At 44.6% G+C, this 23,089-nt stretch overlaps 1 protein-coding gene across 2 annotated transcripts in view; it reads right to left on the bottom strand.

The window, feature by feature from the left end:
- Nucleotides 1–8,381: 8,381 nt before the first annotated feature.
- The window catches only part of RPAP1 (RNA polymerase II associated protein 1), a 39,939-nt gene continuing 25,231 nt past the window's right edge, over nt 8,382–23,089 (bottom strand). For both annotated transcript variants that reach the window (XM_056346004.1, XM_056346005.1), the window contains 11 exons: nt 22,292–22,449; nt 20,787–20,966; nt 19,807–20,008; nt 17,819–17,928; nt 15,766–15,961; nt 14,700–14,849; nt 14,091–14,233; nt 11,855–12,659; nt 10,546–10,722; nt 9,810–9,866; nt 8,382–9,035 (listed from right to left, as the gene is read on the bottom strand). In XM_056346004.1, coding sequence (XP_056201979.1) covers nt 8,880–9,035; nt 9,810–9,866; nt 10,546–10,722; nt 11,855–12,659; nt 14,091–14,233; nt 14,700–14,849; nt 15,766–15,961; nt 17,819–17,928; nt 19,807–20,008; nt 20,787–20,966; nt 22,292–22,449 — 2,334 coding nt within the window. In that variant the 3' untranslated portion in view covers nt 8,382–8,879. The remainder of the gene's footprint in view (nt 9,036–9,809; nt 9,867–10,545; nt 10,723–11,854; nt 12,660–14,090; nt 14,234–14,699; nt 14,850–15,765; nt 15,962–17,818; nt 17,929–19,806; nt 20,009–20,786; nt 20,967–22,291; nt 22,450–23,089) is intronic.

Raw genomic sequence — 23,089 nt, 5'->3', positions numbered from 1 at the left:
GAAACTATAGGTGCTCCAAACCAGCAAATTTTCATAACATAGGGATAGGGCTCTTCGATAGGCATTAAAGGGAAAGATGCGGATTCATCCTAAGACAACTTCCAGCTTCCATCCAGGATGATTCATAAGCATATCTCATTTTCAAAGCTTCTTTACAAATAGCCTCATCAGGGGTCCTAAAACTCCTGGGGGTTCTTCAGTATGGAAATCCATAGGAACGAATGAGAGAGCAGACAAAACCAAACAGAATCACCAACTGTGCTACTCAGTAAAGAGTTAGTCTCCCAATGTTGTCAATAATTATTCCTCAGAGGAATAAAACAGCAATAAAATCCTGAAGGCACACACAGCTCGAGCTACAGAAGACTGGAAATATGGGTGTAGTAAAATAGTGTGGAATTTTTACTCCAATAAAAACGTAAGAGGGCAATCACACCTGTCACCAGAAGGATTAAGCTTTGAGAGATGTAGTGTTTTAACATGAGCATGCCTGTACACACATTCTTGCATACATGTTCTTGTAGCAAGAACGCCTGGGTCGGGGTGTGCCTCTGAATGCTAACAGCAAAGTTAGTATTTTAAATTGAGCTCTCCATTCACAAATATCTGTCAAGGCAATTATGTTATTATTTTGCAGCTAGATGCAAAAGACAGCTTGTTAGCAAAGCAGCACTTAATTATGGTTAGCTACAGCACTTAACATTTCATGATCCTTTGGCGTTCCTGGACAGAGGGCATGATTCCACTTCCGTTAAAATTTAAGAATAGATGCCCTGGGGAACAGATCAAGGCTAATCTGCAGATGATTTCAGACACGTGCTCACCTGCATCTTCCCAGCGCAGAACCATCCAAGTTTTCTTCATCCCAAAAGCCTACTAGGTTGACGTTTCCCCGGTCTTCACTAACCATTCACCTCAATGGTCTCAGTACCTGACCCAAAGCCAAACACAACTTACAAAGAAGGATCCAAGAACAAGTTGTTTCTTGTGGTGAAGCTTGCTGCTTTGATGAAGCTGCAGAGTAAGAGCACACGACAGCTTTTTTAACGCACAGAACTTCCTGGTGAAACATTGTGTGCTGAAGTCAAAAGCACAGCCCCAGCAGGGCTCTCATGCTCACTCGGTCCTGTTCCTTTCAACTGGGAATGAAGCTGGCAAGCCAACACGGCACCAGTGAAGTTTAGCTTACGGTATGCGGTAAGGAGACTGTGGGAACATTTTCCAGTTACTGATTTAGCACAATTTGTCGGAACAATATGCAGTCACCAAAAAAGAAGCCTGAACTAAACCACAAATTACATTTATCACACCCTAAGAACTTTTTTCCTATTACGATTATCATAAATAATCTGTTGAGGATGAACCAGAAAGTAAGAATTCCATCTTGAGTAAAATTTTGACAGGGTCATATTTAAATTCACTGTAGCATGAGAGGTGGAAATATCAGAAAATTGGGAAAACCTTTCACATTAGAACAGCTGCTAGCTCAGTAACTGGGGTCTCCCACAACACGAGATTACCCTAACCTCAGGCTATTGGCCTTTCTGGAGTGCATCAATTTTCTCCCTAGTTTAGACCAGGAACTGCATTCTGGAAAACTTTCCTGGCAAGGGTTTAGTATGACTATAAAATCACATTTTCTCTTTAAATAAAGGCCAGGAATTCCATGCTAGCTGTAGGCTTATTGCTTCTTTCTTCCATCTGCAGCTAGCTATTAGGAATTACCAAAACAAATAGCCATAGAAAGCAGTAAGCAAAGATTGCTGGTTCAAAGGGAAAGTGTGGTTGCAAAATTGAGAATAGTTTCTTAATCTCAAGAGCACCTTGGTAGCAGAAAAGACTCTTCTGCTGTACAAGAGGACAAGTTGCTGCCCCTAAGACAATATTGGCAGCCACATACTAATTTTAGAGGAGTTTTGCAGAACACACATGGGCACTCCTGCTAACTTTCCCAACGCTGCAATGCTTGGCCTTCGTGGCACCAGTGCATACCAAGAATGAAACTGTTTGGCTCATGATGCACAGGTGCAGTTTGTTATTCACAGTCACTGCTGAATGCAAATACCCAATTGTAAAGTTACCAAAAAAAAAAAAAAAAAATTACAAGCCCCCCCCCCTCCCCATCCCAAAATATCGGCCTTTCAGAAAAGGCTATAAAATACAAAACTTGCTGATATTGCTGATAAGAGCTCATTGCAAAGAAGCACGGTCAGCAAGCCCAAAGTCTCCTCCACAAATATTTTAAGTGTTCACAAAACTACCAAAGAGAGAAAGACACTAAAAAGTATATTTTCCACCCCCTTTCCTCCCACTCCTTTTAACAACGGGCAGACAGGAGGAGAGCAATGGCAGCTCCTACCCAAATAATTCATCAATCAAACCTGATCAATCTTACATAAGACAGTACCAAGAGGAACAAAAATGAGCCACCATCTGTGGTGTCTTTGGGGTGGCAGCACAACTGACATTTTGTGAGCGAGCTGACACGTCATGTGATGCTTTAGCAGAAACTTTTGTATCATTTTAAATTTATTTTTGATAATCTATTTTGAAAGAAATATTGATGCCAGGAGTAGCAAGTTGCTTTTTTGTGAAGGATGCCAACAACACACCTTCACAGCTGCCCGGCACACTTGTGTGGCAGTCATTACATTGTCACGGCGCTACAAAAAACCAGCCCCTGTTTGAAACTACAATTCACTACCAGCAGCGCAATTCACTACCAGCAGAGCTCCGTGTGCTTCCCGCTGCCCCGAGGGTATCACAGAGCCACCCTGAACGCGCACTGTGGTGGAAGCTGCTCACAAAAGCCCACGTGCGCTGGGGCAGCCCACAACGTTGTTTTGGGGGCGTGCTCGTTCATTTTGAGAGGCAAAAACTTACTGTGGTGGAAGCAGTAACGGTGAAGCCACTTGATACACAAGCGTCAGCCTTCCTTTCAGCAGACAGATCCAATAGATGGATTGCTAAAGGTGGTCAAATACCTGACAGACCAGACTCGAACGGCGTGGTGCGTGCACCCACCCACGCAGCAGGCCATGTGAGCCTTAAAAGCAAAGTTACGGCTGCCTTTGCTGTAATGTTTCCAAATGGGTATGTCACACACGTTATGGATGTCCGCCCAGACCTTCCTACTAACACCCCAGAGACACGAGCTTCCACCTCAAGCTCAGCAGTAGCAGCTCAGTTCCCTAGTTTAACTCTTGAGTTACTGATTGCTTCTGCTAATGACCAAAAGGATGCAAAGAGCCAACAGAAAAATACCAGAGGTTGCTACTATGGGGAAAAATCTGAAATAGAAAGGCAAACAGAGACAGGGCAGGAAGAGAGCCTAGCGAAGGGCAACCGGGGCGCAGAAGAGAGCACGAGGGGAGCACTGGGGGAGGTGGAACCGCAGACTTCACCTCAACACGGGGCACCAGGCAGCTGAGCCGTGCTCCCCCGCTCGCTCAGACCTTCCCTTCGTCCCTTCCCGAGGCCGCAGGCTGGTCCCCACGGCCAGGGAGCGTGGCCATGCCATACGGGACCCCCAGCGCTTCCGCTCCCCATCCCCTCCACGGCCACTGGGCCTGCGCCCCACAGCCCCCCTCAGTGCGCCCCAAAGCGCCGCCTCACCGCGGGCAGCCCTCCCTCCATCAGCACAGCCCCAAAGCCACAGCAGCCACCCCAGCCCAGCAAGCACCTCAGCCCTGGCGCACAAAACACAGCCCAACGCTCCCTACCCAGCCCACGGCCTCGGCAGCCCCACCAGCCACCCGGCCCTCTGGAATAGCGGAGAAAATGGATGAAATGGATCCTTCTCCTCCTGCCGCTGCCAGCCCCTGCCCACCAGCCCAGCGCCAGAACCTTCTGGAAAGCTGCCCCAGCCCCAGCAATCAGCTAACGCACCCACCTGAGGCTGTGCCTCCCCGTCAGCACGGCCAGGGCACACCAGCCCCTCCGGCATGGGCAGGGCCAGCCCCCGGCGAGCCGTGGTGCGGTGGGCCAGTCTGGCCTTCCTCATGTCCCCTAGCCTTTGCCACCATGCACGCATATGGGAGTTTCTGGAAATACCCATCACCCTGATTGGACTTAAGAGCTGGCCGCTCAACAGAGTGACTGCAAAACACCAGGGGCAGGATCAAGGGTCTTGCTCTGGTCCCTGGAGCCACAGGTGTCTGCCAGGATCTGCTAGTGATGCCCTAGCAGAAAATGAAGACCTGGACCCGATGACGGGCCAGGTGTTGCTCTAAAATGTCGGGGTTTTCATCAGTGACCTGCACACGGCTATTGCTCAGGGCCAGGGGCCACCGCACCGCTGCTGTGGCCTCTGTGCCTTTGGCACAATACGACCTCGGAACTGGAGCTGGTCACACTCCGCCTTGGGCCGGGGCTGGCCAGAAATCCAGGGGGTTTTGAGAGTCAAGATGAGCACAGGAAAAGGAGGGAGGGGAGCGTACGGTGGCCATTTCCCCCCACGTACAAACACCACTCATCACGCAAAACAGGAGTGGTCCCGAGCACAATCCCCACCACATGTCCTCCATTCCAAGGAGGGGGGGAGGGTAAGGGTGGGGAAAAGCTGGTTTTTAAAAACTAGGGCAAAGGCCGGTAAATTACCATAACACTATTTATACAAGAGCTAGCAGAGGGCCAGCTTTGTGAATGGAGAGCTTATATGAGCTTCTGTGAAGAAACTCTTATATGAGCTGAAAGCAACCGCTTTTTGCCCCAAAATTTGATTATCAGCTGGAGGCAGCACCACTCCATTGATGAGAGATTTCCAGGGAGAACTCTGTGGAACTAGGATGGAGCAAGAAGGAGGATTAACGTGCCCTTCTGCTCTACTTTCTGTCCGACACCAGAAGAAATGCATTTGTCTGACCCGTACTATATTTATACACCCACATCTTACGGCTTGTTCTATCTGTCCATGACTTCATCAGCAAAAGGTGTTTGAGGTTTGCCCGATATTAAGTGGCCAGACAGAATGCATTAGTCTAGAAATGGATTACTAAATTCCACTGTCAAACTGAAGTAGTCAATAAATACTGTGGAATACAAGTGCTTTAATCATATAATGCTTCATGTGTACTTTACCGTTAAAAAGTTTCTATACAGCAGGGTTTCAGTACTATTGTGATTTCTTCCTTGCCTAATTCTTTACCTGCTTCTGCCAGGCTTTGCCCTACCTCAGCAAGTAGCCCTGCCAGCTGCTGAGTTGCCTGCATCTTCATTGGGAACTGCCCTGCTCAGCAAAGTGAGCCACATCACCACATAGCGATCCTAAACCCAGGGAAATCAAACCATTCAAGCAGTCAAAGGATCACACATCAACTCCCATTTCTTCTAGGCAGAAAAGGACATGCTTCCAAGGCGATGGGAAGACTCTCCCCCCTTTCAAAATGCAAAGAAAGATTCAGTAAAATGTGGAAAACTGCTGCCATTAAAGTTACAGGATGCAAAACTCTGACAGCCCCACAATCTTACCTGCCAACTCAACAGCAATACCTGAAGGATGATCTTCAACTCCTCTCCAGTCTGATTAGCCACTTGTTTATAAAACCACACAGTTGCTGCCTTCCAGAACAGCCCCTGCTGAATTTGTCCCACAGAATTCAGATTCCCACAGTTCCTACATGGGATAACATCAGTAACTTGGATGAAACCAAGCATTTTCTAGCCCCGAAGGATGAGAAGATGTTTAGGATTTTTTTCTTTCTAAGAATTAAAAGACAGCATCTGCAAGGATTTTTTTATTTGGTTGTTGGTGGTTATTTTGTCTTCTGATCGGTTATCAGACATAGGCTGTTCTGAGTTAGAACTACTTCAAGCCCAGAAACCATTCGTGGGTCTAATTTCAGAATTATTTTCTTCTCAGAGCAATCTTAAGCTTTTGATACAGAGTTAAGAAGTCACATCGGTTTTTGGGACACTTAATTTTCTTCATCTCCTCACTTACTCTGATCAGGATTAAACTGGATTAACACAGCTCACAACCTCTGGTCCTGCTTCAGACTGCACTCAGTTTAAGTTTTAAACTTCCATCCACTCCTCCTGCTAGCAATGCACTGCATGATTCTTAGCAACCAATCACATCAAGAAGTATTTAATTCTCCACACTTTCTCCAAAACTATATACAAAGATTAAAAAATGCAGAAAATTCAAACCAGGTTTAAGGGCTGGCTGTTTTGGGGTGGGGTTTTTGTGTGTGTTTTGTTTGGGTTTGGGGCTTTGATAAATCCCAATCAAACCGAAGCCGAGAAAGCTTGGATTTAAAGTAGATAAAGCAATGCCCTCTGCTGTTCCGCAGAGGTATCTGGTACCAGGCTGCCCAAAGCCTTAAAGAAACGCAAGCTTAGGATTGCTGTACCATCTCCAGTGACAGCTAAAGTTTTGAAAGCTTACGGCTCACATGCAGCATCATTAGATGGTTCTGCACACAACTGTGGCCTGCAGAACTATCTGGGATCCTTCCCTCCCCCCTTCCCTCCACTGATGATGCTTGAATCGGAATTTCAGCTCAAAAGATGTAGGTTATTTTCTGGGTATACACTGATGGCTTGAGGAACACCTGGGAACAAAAAGGGCTTTTAAGAATCAGGCAAAAGCCTGATCCTTTCCTTCCCAGAGTTCACAAAATAAATGAAATCCACCTCCTCTCTCAACACCTAAAATGCCACCTGTGGACAGTTTTTGCTGTCTTCCCACCTGTGGCACATGACAAATCACCTAATCCCCATCCTGCACCTTCCCCAAGTACACACAGCTGTTACTGACCCACCACACAAGCAGGATGCTGCCTTTGGCCTGAAGAGCTCTTACAGAGCTCCAAAGCTTAGTGGATTTCCTTCACAGCAGTAGCATTCCCTAGACATTGATAAATTACAAACAGAACTATCCAAACTCAAGATTTAAATAAAGGAGAGCATTCTCATAGTTCCAAAAGAATCTGCAGAGCTATCAAAATATTTATTTACACCCTGTACACATTACAAAACTCAACTTTGCACCACGCAAAGGACTGGCAGAGTTCTAAGTGGAGGTCTGAAAAGCAAAAGGCAAAGCCCTTGATGAAGGCTGCTCTTAAATGGGCAGCTAACAGTCTTGAAATTTTACCATCCATTGCTCTTGAAAGACAACTACTGGGCTCTCACCACCTAGACAGACTAGAAACTTTAATGCCTTTGAATAAACTTTTAATCACATCAAGTAATTTCAAAATAATTAACAAAAAAAAACCCCAACGTGTTGACCACTGTGCTTTTGTTACTTTGTGCCGTTGACCTGCAGCAGAGAGGAACCACAGATCAAAAGCTGCCACAGAAGAGAGGGGAAAGGGGGAAAACAAAGAGGAAGAAGACGACAAAAAGAGAGATTAAAATGAAACATCAGTTCTGCCCATGTCCTATGTGAAATAAGGGGGAAAAGATGAAACTGTGTATTTTCTGGCAACTTAAGGGGGACCAGTATACTTAGAAAACCGCCAAGGCAAAGACAGCACCACAGCCGTAAATTTGCTAGCTGGAATTCATTTCTTGTCTGGAACAGGCCAGCCTGTAACTGTTGAAACTATCAGCAGTGCTTCACACTCTTATTAGGACATTCATTGGAGCAAGATTAATATAGGCAAGGTTTCTTGGGAGGGAAGCTAGCTTGGCCTGTTTGATAGGTAAGGAGAGAAGCTTAGGTCTTCAGGCTAGGCATCACCCTGCACCTTCCAGAGGAATAAGTTCATAAGAAAAAAACCAAAAGAAATAACTTTAACAAGCTTTGTTCATAAAACTAAGTTCTCCAAACAAAAGCCTGCCAGTGTGACCTTAGTTCTGCAAAAATTATTGGATATAAACAAACCACACAGTGAGATCATACCTAGAATAAGTTCTGGACTTGACCTGGCACTTGTGATGCATCTTTTAGGGCACTATACTTGTAGCCCTTCTGACTGAGACTGCAATACAGAATTTGGATGTGGGAGTGGGATCAAATTGGGAACTTTTAAAATCAGGTTTAAGCTTAGAAATGCCACTTGAAAATTTAAATTACATTCTCCTCAGAGGGCAACCAACACATATTCTAGCTAAACAAGCAGATACTGTGGTGGGCTTTCTTTTTTCTGTAATGGGGAGTGGTTACTGGTAAGAATCCTGCCCTACAAAGAAAGTATTTTTGATCTTATTACACATCTAACATTAATGGAGAAAAGAAAGCAGTTTAGAGACAATCCAAGACAGCCAAGGGAGGATATCCAGTGTTTGTACTACTGGATTAGAAACTATAATTTCTTAAGAGGTCTGACACAATACATCTGTGTGACTGGTTGTGTGCACAAGAACACTGTCCTGGAGAAACTGCTTGTATGTGTGTGTGTGTGTATATATATTTAAAAGAGCTCTCGGGATCAGCTTCTTCCCTGTTGTATTGTCATTTTATTTGCAGGGGATGGTGTGAGGAAAGAATCATTCAAAATTCAGGGTACAAAAAAAAGCAATGGAAAGATCTGGGGAAGACAGACGCCATCTTGAGAACCCACAGTCTCCAGCCTGACTGAACAAAATAGCTTTTCCACTTCCTTCAGTTTATTCAACACTCCAGTGCCTTTGAGACACATTCTCACCTTCTCCAGGGAGCAGCAGAACAACCTGAAAGAGAATGGAGGAAAATGCTCCAGCGTTCATCACAGAGAGGCTACACACACTTATTGTCTGTCGTATCTTGAGAAGACGTGTATTGTTCTGCAGGGCTTGGGAGCATTCTGCTAGTGCTTCACTTTGCAAAGGCGTCAAGAATGTCCAGGTAAGACACTGAAACTCTCCAAAACGCACATGGTTTCGTCAGTGAAGCATAAACTGAGCTCTTGCTTTCTTCACCTTGGCCCTCTTCTTGCACAAGTGTTTTGCTATGAGACTAGTGCTGGTGCACTCTCCTTGTTTTCTTTCTGTGTCACCATCTGCAGGTACTTCAGTCTCATGGGAGGGAGCTGCTCGTAAAGGTCAAATCCCAAAGGGCTCTCTGCATTCAGCATTCTGTAGAAGAGCAGGTGCTTTTTCAAGGTCTGAGGAAAGAAGCAGCAGCCATTAAACACATCTGAAAAGAATCTGTTCTTTCCCACCCTGTCTCCAACACAACATAGCACCCTGCCAGATGGTACAATCCCACCATGCCCAACATATTTAAGTGCATAGCTCTTCTACTGAAGACTATAAAAAGTGTGTTTCTTCCAAGAGAATTCAGTTTCGATTTGCGTGAGGATTCCTCTTATGAACACAACTCCACTGTCTCCTCAACAACCCCTCAAAAAGACTTCTGGCCAAAGCCCAAACAGGCTTTTGAGTGGGATCTAAGAAGTTACCCTGGATGCTAAACATGAAGGGCCAAATGACACAGCTCTGTCACACAATGATGAACTTTGGCAAGCTTCCTGAGAAAGGGAGAAACCTTAAATCTGTTTTGTCCTTTTTGAGGGAATCATCCAACTAAGAGTCAAAGAAGATCACTGCTGGCCACCTATTCATAGTTGTGCTGGAATCATCCCTCTAGGACCCCTCAACTGTCCAGATATAGTGCTGTTTGGGCAAGAGGCACAGAAATACAGTACAGGAGATTCATCTGGGCTCCAATGGGCTCTGTTTTGAGTTCAGTTACTGAAAGACCTGGACAACAGTATTTATAGCCATCACAGGTCAAAATCCTGCTGCTAATCTTCTCCCATTCTCAAATTAGCAAGGAGGTTAAACACAAATTTCAAAAGCCAAAGGTAAATCTGTAAGAATACCATGCCGGAAAAACTTAAGACCCAGTGGCACAGACTGAACCTTACAGATCCTACCTCATCCACCAACAGCCACGTCTTTCTCAGCATGCTTTTCCGAGCCGCATCTGTCTCCTGGGAACAAAACATGTACTTTGCTTAACATGATGCAGTGCCACCTTTGCCCACAGGCGTACATCCTCCAGGAGGATGCTTTGCTCATTATGATGATGCTCCAAAGAGCATCTTGTTCCATCAGAAAGGGCCTGAGATGGCTAAAGCCTGGATCCTGCCTCTCCCCCTTCTCCTAACCTGAAACTCTGCTGGCTTCACAACTTTCAGGTAGAACTGTAGATCAGAGGGGAAACATTAGCAGGAGTAACCACTGCTAGAGGCCCCAAGGCCATGGGAGGGCTTCTGCTTGGTTATTCAAGCAAAGTGAAAAGAAAGAGTACTCTGCACCTTAAGATTACCCCAGGCAGAGGCTAAAACTATTACAAGCTCTTTCTGCCTGATCAGCTTCCTCATCCTCTCTGCTTCACTATTCCCCCCCAGGCCTGCACTATAGTCCATATAGTTATCAACTTCAAAAGTTTAGGATTGACTAACACTAATGCAAGTGCTTTAGGGTATAATGAACAAGAGGTGCTGTCCTCATCTCATATGTGGATACTCAGCTGACCAAAGAAAAACATTTGCTCACAACGTTTTCAAGCCCAGAGTCAGTGATTCACAGCAAGCCACACTGAACTTTGGGAAAAGCAGATGCAAAACCCAAAGCTTCCAGCCCTGAGACTCTGCTATCATTACCTACCTGTGTCACGCTGTCCTGGGAGAAAATAAAGCTGTTCACGTGAGCCACAGCCACCACGTAAAGAACAGGGCACCAGGTGTGGCGCAGTGCACCAGTGACCAGTGTTCGGAAGTAGAGTCGCAGAAGGTTCAGGTTATCCTCAGGAGGTGAAGTGTATCGCTCCAGCGGCACAGGAAACTGCAAGAAACCCACCCAGAGGCAACATCACAACGTTTTTTCAGGGTCTAAGTAGTGAGGGGAAGTTCAGGACTTTATGGTGCCCTTCCCGAGCTGTTTGTGCGTGCGCTCCTATATAACACGATGTACCTCAGTGGCAGAACCCTCTGCTTGGAGCAGAGCTGTTACTGCCCACGCTGGCTAACGAGACAAGCCTTTGACAAATCATCCTCAAGACCTCTTCAGCTTTCTGGAGAGGTGTTTTACTGGTTAAATCACAGGCATTGTATTTTAGCTCAGGTAAGAAGAGTGGTTTCAAAATAAGGAGACAGACTACTTTCAATAGCACAGCTAAATTCCATCTCTTGTGCTCTGCTCATTCAAAAGAAACACAGTCCTGCACTTGACAGATCAGATTTTCTTGTTGAGTTACCCAGCAAAGTGCAACTCCAGCACCCCTAAACGTGGAAACGTGGTTGAGAGGGAGAATGACTGCTTGTTCATGCATTGGGCAACGAAAAGGTTCTCACCAAGTTGAACCTTTTTTTGAACCTAAGCTGAGCAAAGACTCATTTAAGGGGAAGGTAACTGCTGGCAGAAGAGCATGGGGTGCAGACTAGCCCTTCGTACATACAGGCTATAAATGAGAAGAAGGTTCTCAATCGTTAGGCCAAGCAGGGTATGGGACAGTTTCCACTGAAGTCTGAACCATTTCACAGCTCCTGCCCTCCACATATACACACTATCTGCTCTCAAAACAAAGTTAACAGGTTTCTGAAAATTATTATGATTATTGTACAAGGGTCTGCACATATACAGGAGCTGGACTCTGTTATTCAGGCTTACGATCAATCAAAAAAACCCAAAACAACAAAAAAAACCCATATACACTGCTGTCACAGCCCTAAATCTAAAGAATGTTGCTATCCATTCCTATTCTATTTTACATTCCATGCATTGCACTTTCTTCAGAGAGAAAAAAAAGCTTCTAAGCAAAGAAAGCATGCTAATTCTACTGGACAATGAAGGATGAGGAAGAAGGGGAATTGCTAGGAGGATGCCCAACTCCTCTCCAAAGTTGCAGAAAACACAGGCAAGAACGCAGTAACCCAGTAATACGCAGTAACAGGCAACTACCATAAGCCAGGATTACCTGCTGGAGCGGCACTCCCAGCGCCTGCAGGATACTTGTGTGCTCCCCAAAAACAGAGAGACGCAGATGAACACTGAAACGCTTCTGTAGAGGTAGAAGAACAAAGACTCCAAAGAGTGGATCTCCAAAGGAGACACCTTCAAACTGCTCCAGGAGACTTATATAAAGATCATAGAAGGACACCAAACCAGGAAGAGGAGCATCCAAGTCCAGGGAGTCCAATTCCTTGGGGTGGCAATATACAGAGAGAAGAGCAGCTGTGTAGTGGTGGACCGGTGCTTCTAGAAAGAGGTCATTGCCTGTGAGGAAGACACACATAAGCCGTGCAAGTTTGGCAGCAGTAGGGATGCTCTGAAGCATTTTAGCACGCCAGGTTTCTAGCAGCAAGACCCACTGCAGGTTCCAGGTCACAATGTTGACAAGATCAAGTGGGAGAGAGTTCAGTACAGCCCCAGGTGTCTCTGTGTTAGTCACTTTGTTGTAGAGGCTGATAAGCGGAAAGAACGGCCAGTCTGAAGGCAGGATGGGCCCTTTGGCCTCAGGAAGCAGCAGTGACTGGATGAGGTAATTCTGTCCTCGATAGGATGCTTGGGAACGCTTAAGGGTATGCTGCAAGTGGACAAAATGAGAAAGGTAGCAGGAGCGGATCAAAGGCAGATTCTGGTACGATTCTCTCAGCAGGGCACCACGAGTAGCCTTTGAAAAAAATGCTGCTGCAGAGCCAGGCTGTGCCAGTTTGGCACTGGTACCTAGATGCAGGATATCAGAGAAGTCAGCTGCTTCTGGCCCTCCAGCTTTCCCTTCACTGCAAGATGAAGACAAACACCAGCTTAAGAAAAGAAAGGAAAAAAAAAACCCAACAAAAAACCACCAAAACACCAACAAACAAAACACCACAGAAATTAATCTCTACAACCTTCCTGGATCAGGGAGAACAGTATACGCCAGGGGTCCTCAAACTTTTTAAATAGGGGGCCGGTGCGCAGAGGAAGTGGCAGGCAGTCATCTGTGGCTGCTTGGTTCCCCCCCAACATTCAGTGGGGAGGGGGCGGGGGGGCAGGGGAGTTCTGTAAATACTGGGGGCTGGATTGAGGACCCTGGGGGGCCGTATCGGGCCCGCGGGCCGTAGTTTGAGGACCCCTGGTATACGCACAGCACAAGACTTCTGACAGCATTCAGCTATGATATTACTGAATGCCTGTAAGGCATCAGCTGTCTTGGTACTTACAGGAAATTTACAGAACTACATTTGGAATTAGCAACGCTAAGGCCTTGCCATGAAAAACCTTCACACAACTCTAGCAGTCTGGTGTGGGGGCTGCAACCCCTCTTCCAGAGAGACAGTCTACTTTCCAACACAGCTGTCAGGGTGCCAGGTTGAAAATCCACATATTATAAGGCCTACATGAATCAATAAGACAATTGCCGAAATAGCAGCTTTGCAGCTACTAATTGTGGTGGGGGGGTGTTTGTCAAATCCATATACCATGATCTCAGACCACCTGTCAAATTCTCACAAAATGGTAGCTCTTTAGCAGGTATTTGTAAAACAAAAAAAAACCCTACAAAAACACACACCTCCAAGCCACCACAACCCAAACAAAGAAACAAGCCCACTCACAAACCTTCCTTCTTTCTGGAAAACTACAGTATCTCCTTTCAGCACCTTGGTCCAACCTCCTACAGGGAGGCACCATGGCAAATTTCAAAGAGATTGTGATGAACAAAATAATCTGCTACCATTTTCTTGGTCAGACATGGGAGGCTTCGTATTTGAGATGGTCATGATTTCTTCCACCTTTCTTCCATGCAAGGTGGAAGACACCACAGTTGTTGAATCAGCAAAAAGTTGCATGAGAACTTGTATAATAAGGGTTTGAGTTAGATTTAATAACATTTTCAGGCTATGTCAAACTCCCATGTATTTTCTAGACTTACTGCTCCCAGGACAGCAGATGCTGGACCTTTGGGAGAGTTAGTTCTATCAGGAATACACAGGACTCTTGCCACAGAGATCAAAAGAAACTGGTCACATTTCTCAACATTGATACATCGGAAACAAATCGGACTGCTCATCTGATTAGAAGGCTCTGTGACTGGAGAACATGCCAGCGAGTAAAGTTTGAATACAGGCCCTACCAAAGGCCAAAAACGATGACAAAACTGCAGTGCCAACATGTACTTTTTCAGTTTTCCCACGTACCAGACTACAGAAAGGAAAAAATGCAAAGCTTACGGAAGAAACTCTGGATTAAAGGCAAGATCCAGTAGGACCCCATAAACCAGATGCTCACTCCCTGGCAACAAACGGCTTAGCAACGCCATGGCAACACAGTGATGGAGTGAGGCATGCTGGGCGTAATCCGGACAAGTGCCTGCCTGTACGGGAAACAAAACAACAGATTAAAGCACTGTATCATCTGCCAACGAGGGCAGGAAGATCAACTGAGCCAGATCTCACTGGAAAGTGAGAGACTGAGGCAGACTGCAAGAACTGTCAACATTCTTACTGAGATCATTCTGCTTCCCCCGACCGTCTTAGGCAGCCGGACATCTTTTTTTAGCAGCACATTTGAAAACTTTGTTCTCACTCTAGCCCAAAGACAGGCAAAAATATAATTGTGCCATTCAAAGTACTTTGGATCTAAATCCCCACATCAGTAATTATAAAGATACTATTTGTTAGTGGGGCATAAAAAGACAGCCGGAAAGTCAACAGACATAAGTCAGATATCAAAAAGAACATTGATGCAAAGACCGGTTTCCAGTCTGACACACTGAGTTGGAGAGGCCAGCATGAAGTCAATTCCTTGGGTGAAGGAAATGAAAGAACTAATAGCAATACCATTCTCTGAGCCAAGGCTAACACAAAGTACTGCAGGTGATATTCATGGCGCAGGATCCACGCAGACGATGGAGTTACAGAGGGAGGTCCGGTCTGCCAGCTCTGATGCAGATAATCCTTCAAGCCTCTGAAGCCCAGCACAGAGCTGTACTATAAAGGAATCAGAAATGGAGAGAAATACTACTAAGAGAGTTTGTGCTCAGAGGAAAGTAAAACACAGCCCTCTCCAAGGCCTACCCCCGCTAGCCCCTGCCTTCTCACATGAGAATTCCTGTCAGCTACTTCAAAAGAGATATTTAAAAACAACCTGATAAAACCCTGCTTTTCTGCCTCATGCATCCACCATGACCATCCCCACTGCAGGCAACCAACAGTCAATGCCACCATTTTCCTTAATGCTGTGTAAGGCAGAAGTCTGGCCAGCGGCTTAAGATGTTTCTCTCTTATCTGACCAGACACTCCTACTAGTAACCGGTCAGCTAATTCAACATAAGGGGCCAGAGGAAAGCTTTGAGAAAGCTTATGCTAGGTACTCCATCTCTCTAGGGCTCTGCCATTTCCCCTTCAGAGTTTGCAGTCTTCCATGACTCTCTCGTTCCAAAACTTCAGGACAGCCAGAAGTGGGAAGAAATCTCTTCAGTCACTGTAGCACTCATTTTTTTGTTTAATTTTATCCAGTTTTTCTTTATTATATATGCTTCAACCATCCCTTTCCTCCTCTGACAGTTATTTATTTTGCTTAGCCAAACAACAGCTCTTTCACACTTCTCCTTTAAGTGTCATTATCATCCATCACCTGCCCTATAATTCCAGCTTCCCAGTGTCAACTGGATATTGGAATTCAAAGAAAGAAGATTTTTTTCGGATCATTATCTTACCTGTTTCCGACAATGGGCTTATTTAGCTCTATAGTACTTTGACATTTTTTAAAACAAAAATACACAAAAATTCCTTTTTAATAGCCCTATTATCATCACTCTTGAGCCTGGGAAGATACAAATGCTAACCTCTCTCACAAATATATCATCATTCACCTAGAATTTACAGTAAAAAAGTCCATTCTCACCTTGCTGGTCAAGCCCTTGTGAATGTGAGTGACGTTGTTGATGAGAAATAGGAGGGCGGTGAGGAAGGGGAAGGGTGACTTGGAGCCAACCAGGCTCAGAGGAGGTTTGCCTCCAGTGCAACTCAGAGATGCAATGCTGAAGACAGATTCTGGTGCAGGGGAACAGGACAGAGGGTTGCACAAAGCAGAACATGGCCTGTGTAAACAAGATCGAGGGGTCAGGTCAAAAGCACTCATGCCGCTAAAGAATTATCTTGTAGGAATGTTACTGTCCAAACTGTGTCACACTGCAGTAAAATGGAAACCCCAAAGATTGTGCAAGAAAAAAACCTAGTATCAGTTGGTCAAGTACGTACTACTGCCATACGAGCCAAAGCCAGTGAGCCATCATGAATTCTAATCTTCAGCTAAATTGTTCCTGACATGCAGAAATTCTGATGCAATGATGCATCTCTGATGTCAAACATTTGAAAGCATTGGGCCTTTGATTAAAAAAAATACACACTTCCCCATGTACATACGTAAACCAGGCTAATAAAGCTGCGCACCTACTCAAGACATTTCCATAATAAATTGACAGGCAAAGCCAAGAAGCCAGCTTGTATCTTAAGTTGACATTGCAAAAATGCTGCCCCTTACATACTCGTGAAATGCGTATTTTTAAAGCCTAAAGAAAGAACCTAGCTTTAATGCACACGACCATGACTGTGTATACCACTCTTCGTATGCATGCTCATCCTCCACATGCAAAACTAGAACTTGTCATACCAGCAGCACTTGCGGGGCCCACACTAGACATACCATGTCTGTACAAGCAAGGTCACTACAAGGAAAAGTGACCATAAGCATGCTGCTCAATGGTAATGGGGCAATTTGGAAAATCCTGTTAAAGTTCCACATCATTATGACAGAGAACTAATTCTTTAAACACATTGCTCTTCTTGGCACTGGCATTACCATAGGAGATGCATGAACACATTGGGGGCTCACAAAGTACCCTGAACTCCTGGCCCTACTCTGCACAGAACATTTAGACAAGACTGTCAAAACATTAAGGCAGAGATTAGCTGACTCTTCATTTTTACCAGCCAGTGTTAAGAACAGCCTAGGAGAACTCGTGCTGATGGGCTTGTACAGCCTGACCAAACGCCTGGTCTCAGACCTCGAGGACAGGCAGGAAAGGAAGGGTCCATGGAATGCCCTCGTGTCAGAAGCTTTGGTTCCAAGAGCTTAAAACCTCAGTTCTCAGGCATGAAAGAACATGGGCCAGACTGCTGAGTGTTCAAGTACCACTTAAACCCAAAGATTTCAAGCGTCCCTTATATGTTCTCAACAGCAGCCAGATGTCCCCCTGATTACAAGTTAAGCCTTTCAGGGTCCCCCTCCCCGAGGATCGATCACAGGCCAGTAGGGAGGCTCCTTCTACAGTAGAAACACAGAATATCTGCAGGGCTTAACAGTTCCCAGAGCCAGAGAAAAAGCTTGTTATCCAAATGTCTGAAAGAACAGTTTGTGATCTGGCCTTTTGCTTTCCTGTAGGGGCTTTCAAAGCTTTAGTGAAGCTCTGCAGGAGCTTGAAGACGAGAGTCTGGTTTAAACTATTTTATACATGCAGCATCACACACAGCACGTAAATGGTACATGAACACACACTCTCACCTCCCCAATATAAGAGGGACTCAAACTGATGTTAATTTTTTTTAAAAAAAAAGTGAAACCAAAGAAGAATCAAAGCCAAGAGTGATTAAAATCAATCTGAAATTGATACGAAAAACACAGCTACATGGAAGGGCAGAGATGCAGACCCTGCAGCAGCACCAGTAGGAAAGAAGGAACTGGAGAACCACTGTGGCCATTGTGATTTTTGCTGTGAGGGGAAAGAGGACAAAGCAGGGTGTAGACAGAGCCCTGCTGCACTCTCATTCACACATATGGGGCACATATGTACAGGGGAAAGAAATGGGAGGGGGGAAACTGCCACACAGTACAGTAGAGAAATGAGGAGGCTCCCTTAGCTTCTGGCAACAGCATCTTAGTAGTGAAATAATTTCACCTGAGCAAGTCCCACATGCTGTGTATGGCTGGCTGGCTGAGAAGGGGCTGCAGCACCTCTGAAGTCAAACGTTCCAGTTCCTCTAAGCAGTCAATTGGATTGACTGATGGCTGCAGAACACAAGGAGAAAGACAGGAAAAGATGGAGAATTAAGGCATTCCAGTGAGGGCAAAAAGACAAGTTGATTTAATTGCTTTCTCTGTGTTTATTATCTTTTTGCCAGACCACATCATCTACAGAGTAGTACTGCTCTAGGTTAGAGCTGGCCTCACTGTTGGTAGTGTGGAAGGTGAGAGTGGTATCTCAAGGTGTTCTCACACTCAAGTATTAAAATACATCGCCAAAACTTCTTAACTGGCTGGAAGGTATGGGATCCTTGAGATCAAGATTCTCTAAATAAAAACTTGCCCTAAGTGGCTAATACATGCTGATCTTTCTATTTAACTTGAAGATGACACAAAGGTGATCAGAACTACCTTGAGAAAGCAGAGTGGCACCATGAGGCTCTCCAAAACAAAAATTCTTAAAAGAAAAATACCAGCTGTATAAAGTGTGATTGACATCAAAGCATGACTGTGGACGAACACAGCACAGAGGAGGATCTGGGGCTTTTAGAGAACCATCTGAATTCTTCCAACTCTAGTAAGCAGTATTCCAGCTTGAAGGAACATGTTGGCAATTTTTCATATTTTTCCCCTTCATTAGAATGCTACTTTAGGACACAGAAATACTCATTTCCATGACATAAAGTTTCCCCCAGGTGAAATCCCCCTCCAGAAAGCAGTAAAATCTACATGAAAATGTTAACTTTAGTTTTTAGTAGTCTAACAAAAATATTCTAAAAAGGTCCTACTATACACTAGTTACAAGTTGATTTTTGGTTTTTGCACTCGTCCATTCAAATTTGCTACATACGATTTTACTTTTTTAAAATCAGATTAGCTAACAACAGGTAGACAATTGAACTTCTTTTTAAGTGGCATTAAAAAAAATATTATTTCATAGCTCAAAGACTTAAAATTATTTTGCCAACCACTCTTCTGGAATACCTATAAAGGTTAAAAAGTAATATTAACCTCTTGGTTATCCTGATTCTCTGATGCTCAGGACCTAACGACAGCATGTGAAGGGTACTACCCACCTGTGGGGCACTGAAGACATCTTTAAAAGATACTATCGTTCTCCACCCCAGTCACAACTAACAAACTCAGTTGTTTTGGGCAAGTTTCAGAGGAGTTGCAGAAGCGGGAATAACTACAGCCATTAAATTACTCCTGCACCTTGAAGACAGCTCTTCCAGGTCAGAACTCGGGCACATCAGTTGGGCAGTAAAGAGGAAAATTGCATTTATCTTTAGAACATGAATCTTTAAGGTAGCTAAAGTATAAGACATTATTCTTCAACAGCATCACTTTAAAAGATGGTCACATACTACAACTGTAATTGGGTTTCAGAACTTGACCTTAAATGTCAGTGGGGCAGCAAGTAAGTTTATCTTTATTGTTTCCTATCCAAGGTTCATATGGCATGGACCATGTGAATCTTCCAAACAGATTGTTGCAGCGCAGCTGTCCACATGTAAGCTCCCATACCACAGCAAATGCAAAAATGTGCAACTTGATTTAGCCCAGGAGGAGAAAGGGCTGCCAGACTAAATTAGGTCACATTTGCTTCATGCTTCAAGTCCCTACAGTAAATCACAACAATCATAGCACTACCACATACCTTGAAGACTCTGCAGCCCACAGGAAGAACAGACAAGAAAGGAAGACAGTGATATTTGGCACTGCTAATGTGAAGGATCAGCAGACTTATGATCTATGATGCTAAATGCCACACAGCCCAGATGTGAGCTGTGGTAAACAAAATCTAGTCCTCAGCTAGATGCCTCAACATCTGTCTTTCTCAGCATTGCCTCTAATTTTCAGAGGTAATACACCGGCTGACTCTGGTAAGATGAAAAGACAACCTGTATTTTCAGGCCTTACCTGTTGGCTGCAAGCACTGTAATAAACTCCTAAGTAGATCACGTAAGTTGTGGCCAGAGGCTGGAGAGTTAGCCACGTTTCTGCCTGGGATATCTCCCGGAGGAATTTTTTCAGACTGGTCTCAAGGAAGGGCTGTAAGCCTGACACTTGATTCCACGCTACTGGAGGAGGTAGAATCTGTTCAGTATCTTCTGAGTTATTACTGAAACACAATGGAAGAATGACACAGGATAGTGAGTACATCTCAGAAACAACTGTCTCTCTAAATAATCATTTTCAACAGCAAGGTCTCCAATTGCACAAAATCTGGAAGGCGATACCCAGCAACAGCACCACGGGGAAAAAAGCCTTTGCACATTCCTACAAATCAATTTAGGCAGAAAGGACAAATGTAGAATCTGCTCATGAAAGTTGAGGTATCTTCACCTGCACTACTCTGTCCTTGAACTACGCTCTAGTTTCACCAAACACACTACCTTGGTATCCAGCTTTGTTTAAAGAGTTTCTTGCTTTTCACCACAAAAAGTACCTGTGTCTTCAGCAAATTCTACTGCTTTGATGTCTACCAAACCCAACCACCTTTTAATCTTGACCTACCTCAGTCTCTGCAGAGAGGTTGTTCCCTCCAGACCTCAGGGACATGACTTTCTTCTCCCCAAAGGGAAGGTCAAAGTCGCTTCCTAGCTCCTTTCAGCAGAGCGTTTGGCAACCACTGCCCTTCTGCCCCATAGCTGAATGCAGATTTTTACTCCTGCCTCTTACCATGCTAGCAGGCACACAGATGTCAGACTAGATACTGCTTATGACCTTGTGTCAGAGGGAACGCACCCCACCATGCAGGGGGACGTGGGGCAGTAAACCATCCAAAAGGAAGCAGGGGTGGCAGGAGGGAGAAAGTGATAGCCAGGTCTCCAAACCAGAGAGGGAAAACAGGATGCCAACTACTCAGATACACAGAACTGGTGACAGAGAGGGCCTACCTGCTCAGCTTGGCCTGCAGCTCCGCTGTGTAGGCTGCTGTTTGTGTCACTTGTATCAGCAGAGTAACTACTGCCGTAGCTCTCTGGACAGACAACTCAATCATAGGGCTCTTCCCACAGCAAGTGCTGATCAATTCAGGCAGGGACTGCAGTATCCTCACCAGCACAGGGTAGAGATCCCTATAGTACGAATCACAGAATACATGAGGTTGGAAAGGGTCTCTGGAGATCATCTATAGTTCAACTCCCTGCTCAAACCACGTCAGCTAGAGCAAGTTTGCCCAGGAACATGTCCAGTTGGACTTCTGACATCTTCAAGGATGGAGAGTCCACAATCTTCCTGTACAACCTGCTCCAGTGTTTGTTTGACTGCTTCCCAGTAAAAAAATTTTTCTTGCACTTAAGTGAAATTTCCTGTATTGCCATTTGTGCCCATTGCTTCTTGTACTTTCACTTCATACCACTGGAAGAACCTGGCCCTATCTTCTTTACATCCTTCCATCAAATATTTTAACAGTTGCGAAAATGAGATTATGAGAATGATCACTACCACCAAAATAACAAAAATAAACAGACATGGAAAAAAGATGACAAAGAAAGAACACTGTCATTCCAAATTCATCTGAATGGGACCTACCTAATACTCTGCCTCCAAGCACTGCAGTAACTTCTTGGAAAAACTACTATTATTCTTGTTTGCCTAGTTCTCAAATATTCAGTCGAAGTATCCACAGTTACAATCATGCAAATTTAAAGAATTTTCTGCTGCTTCTCTTTCCTCAACGTTATTTGCAGTGCTAAAAAATTATATACAGTTTTTACTTTTTATTAACCAATAAACCTGACTGGCCTGGAGAAAACAAAATTCTGTTACAGAGAGAGAATCTCCATTCTGAAACTTAACACTGGTCTCCCTTCTACTCCTCTTCAGCGGAACTCCACAGCCACCTCAGTGCTTCCAAGTCAGTGTAATAACAGAAAGAGGACTCAATGCTTGAGGCAGGTCAGACTTATCCCAGTGCCAACCTCGACAGTCAAGCACAAGAACTTGAACTGACCTGAAAGTCAATGCAGTATGCAGTCTGTCTGCATCAGTCTGCCACACTTAGCATGCATGCTGGTGACTGCTGCCTACAGACTGCCCTTAGATCATCAGATTCAATCCTAGGGGTGCTGCAAACTATGCATCTTGATGTTACACGAGCACAGATTATTCATGCTTTCCAGGGGAGAAAGATGCAGCCCTAAAAAGTTAGGGTGATCTCCTACAGCACAGAAGAGAAATACCAAAATAGCAGTACTTAAAACACAGGAGATAAAGAACAACCACAAAAAAGACAATACCTTTAGAAAATGTGAGGTTTACTGTAGGAGGCCAGAGAAAGGGAGGTAAGACTCCCCGAAAGTAAAGACTGAGCCTGAGCCTGGAGATCCCTCTATCTGCCCCTCCGTCCGTTTTCTCTGTCGTGCCCCCTCCACCCCCAGCTGTCCAGATCTGGCTGTACCTGTAGAGATCGCAGGCCTGACCGTAGCCAGCAGCCACAGCCCACAGCCGGAAGGCTTCGGTGCTTAGCCTGATGGCTTCTTCCCTCGGCAGGGGCAGATCCAGTGGGTCTTCAGCTATAAATCGGCTTAACCGACTTTTCATTTCAAATGTGTTAAGCTGTAAAACAAACAAACAAAAAAGAAAAGGATGAACAAAAAAAAGACAAAGGGATAAGAGACATGAGTTGCATGCATCGTTATCTCATTACTCTGACACACCAGAAGAGCTGCAGATTTCAGTAGAGCTCATTCTAAACTCCTCTTGCACTGTTCAAATCTGTCTTTATTTTGGGTAATCTTAAGGAACATACTACAAAGGATCAATAAATAATCAATGGCTATTAAGAGAGAAGCATTCCTGGAAGGGATGCCAGGTTTTACCTAATCCGTTCCTAACACAAGTCAACTACACCTAAATCATTCCTGACAGAGGTTTGTCTAGCCACACACACACTTGTTTTGGATACTCTCTGCAGCCTTTAACTGATTTGTAAAAAATACATACTATCCTTCTTTTAGTCGTCATAAACAGAACTATTAGTCAGGATTCCCTGTAAAGATATGCTTATGAAAAACACTGTATACTAAAGTACTGAACTGATGCTGATATTCTTTTTGGCAGGTCATACTAAATGGTTTTCAGAGGTCCTACAAGCTAAATCTTTCTATGATTCTGTGTTTACTTTATAAGAAGGGTACTTCCTGTCTATTACTTTTATAAGATTATAGAATTTTGATGCCTTGGAAATGTTCTGAGG

Source organism: Falco biarmicus, chromosome 7, assembly GCF_023638135.1.
Source record: "Falco biarmicus isolate bFalBia1 chromosome 7, bFalBia1.pri, whole genome shotgun sequence".
Lineage (NCBI taxonomy): Eukaryota > Metazoa > Chordata > Aves > Falconiformes > Falconidae > Falco > Falco biarmicus.
The sequence above is the reverse complement of the archived record's forward strand: the minus strand, read 5'-3'. Positions and strand labels throughout refer to the sequence as shown.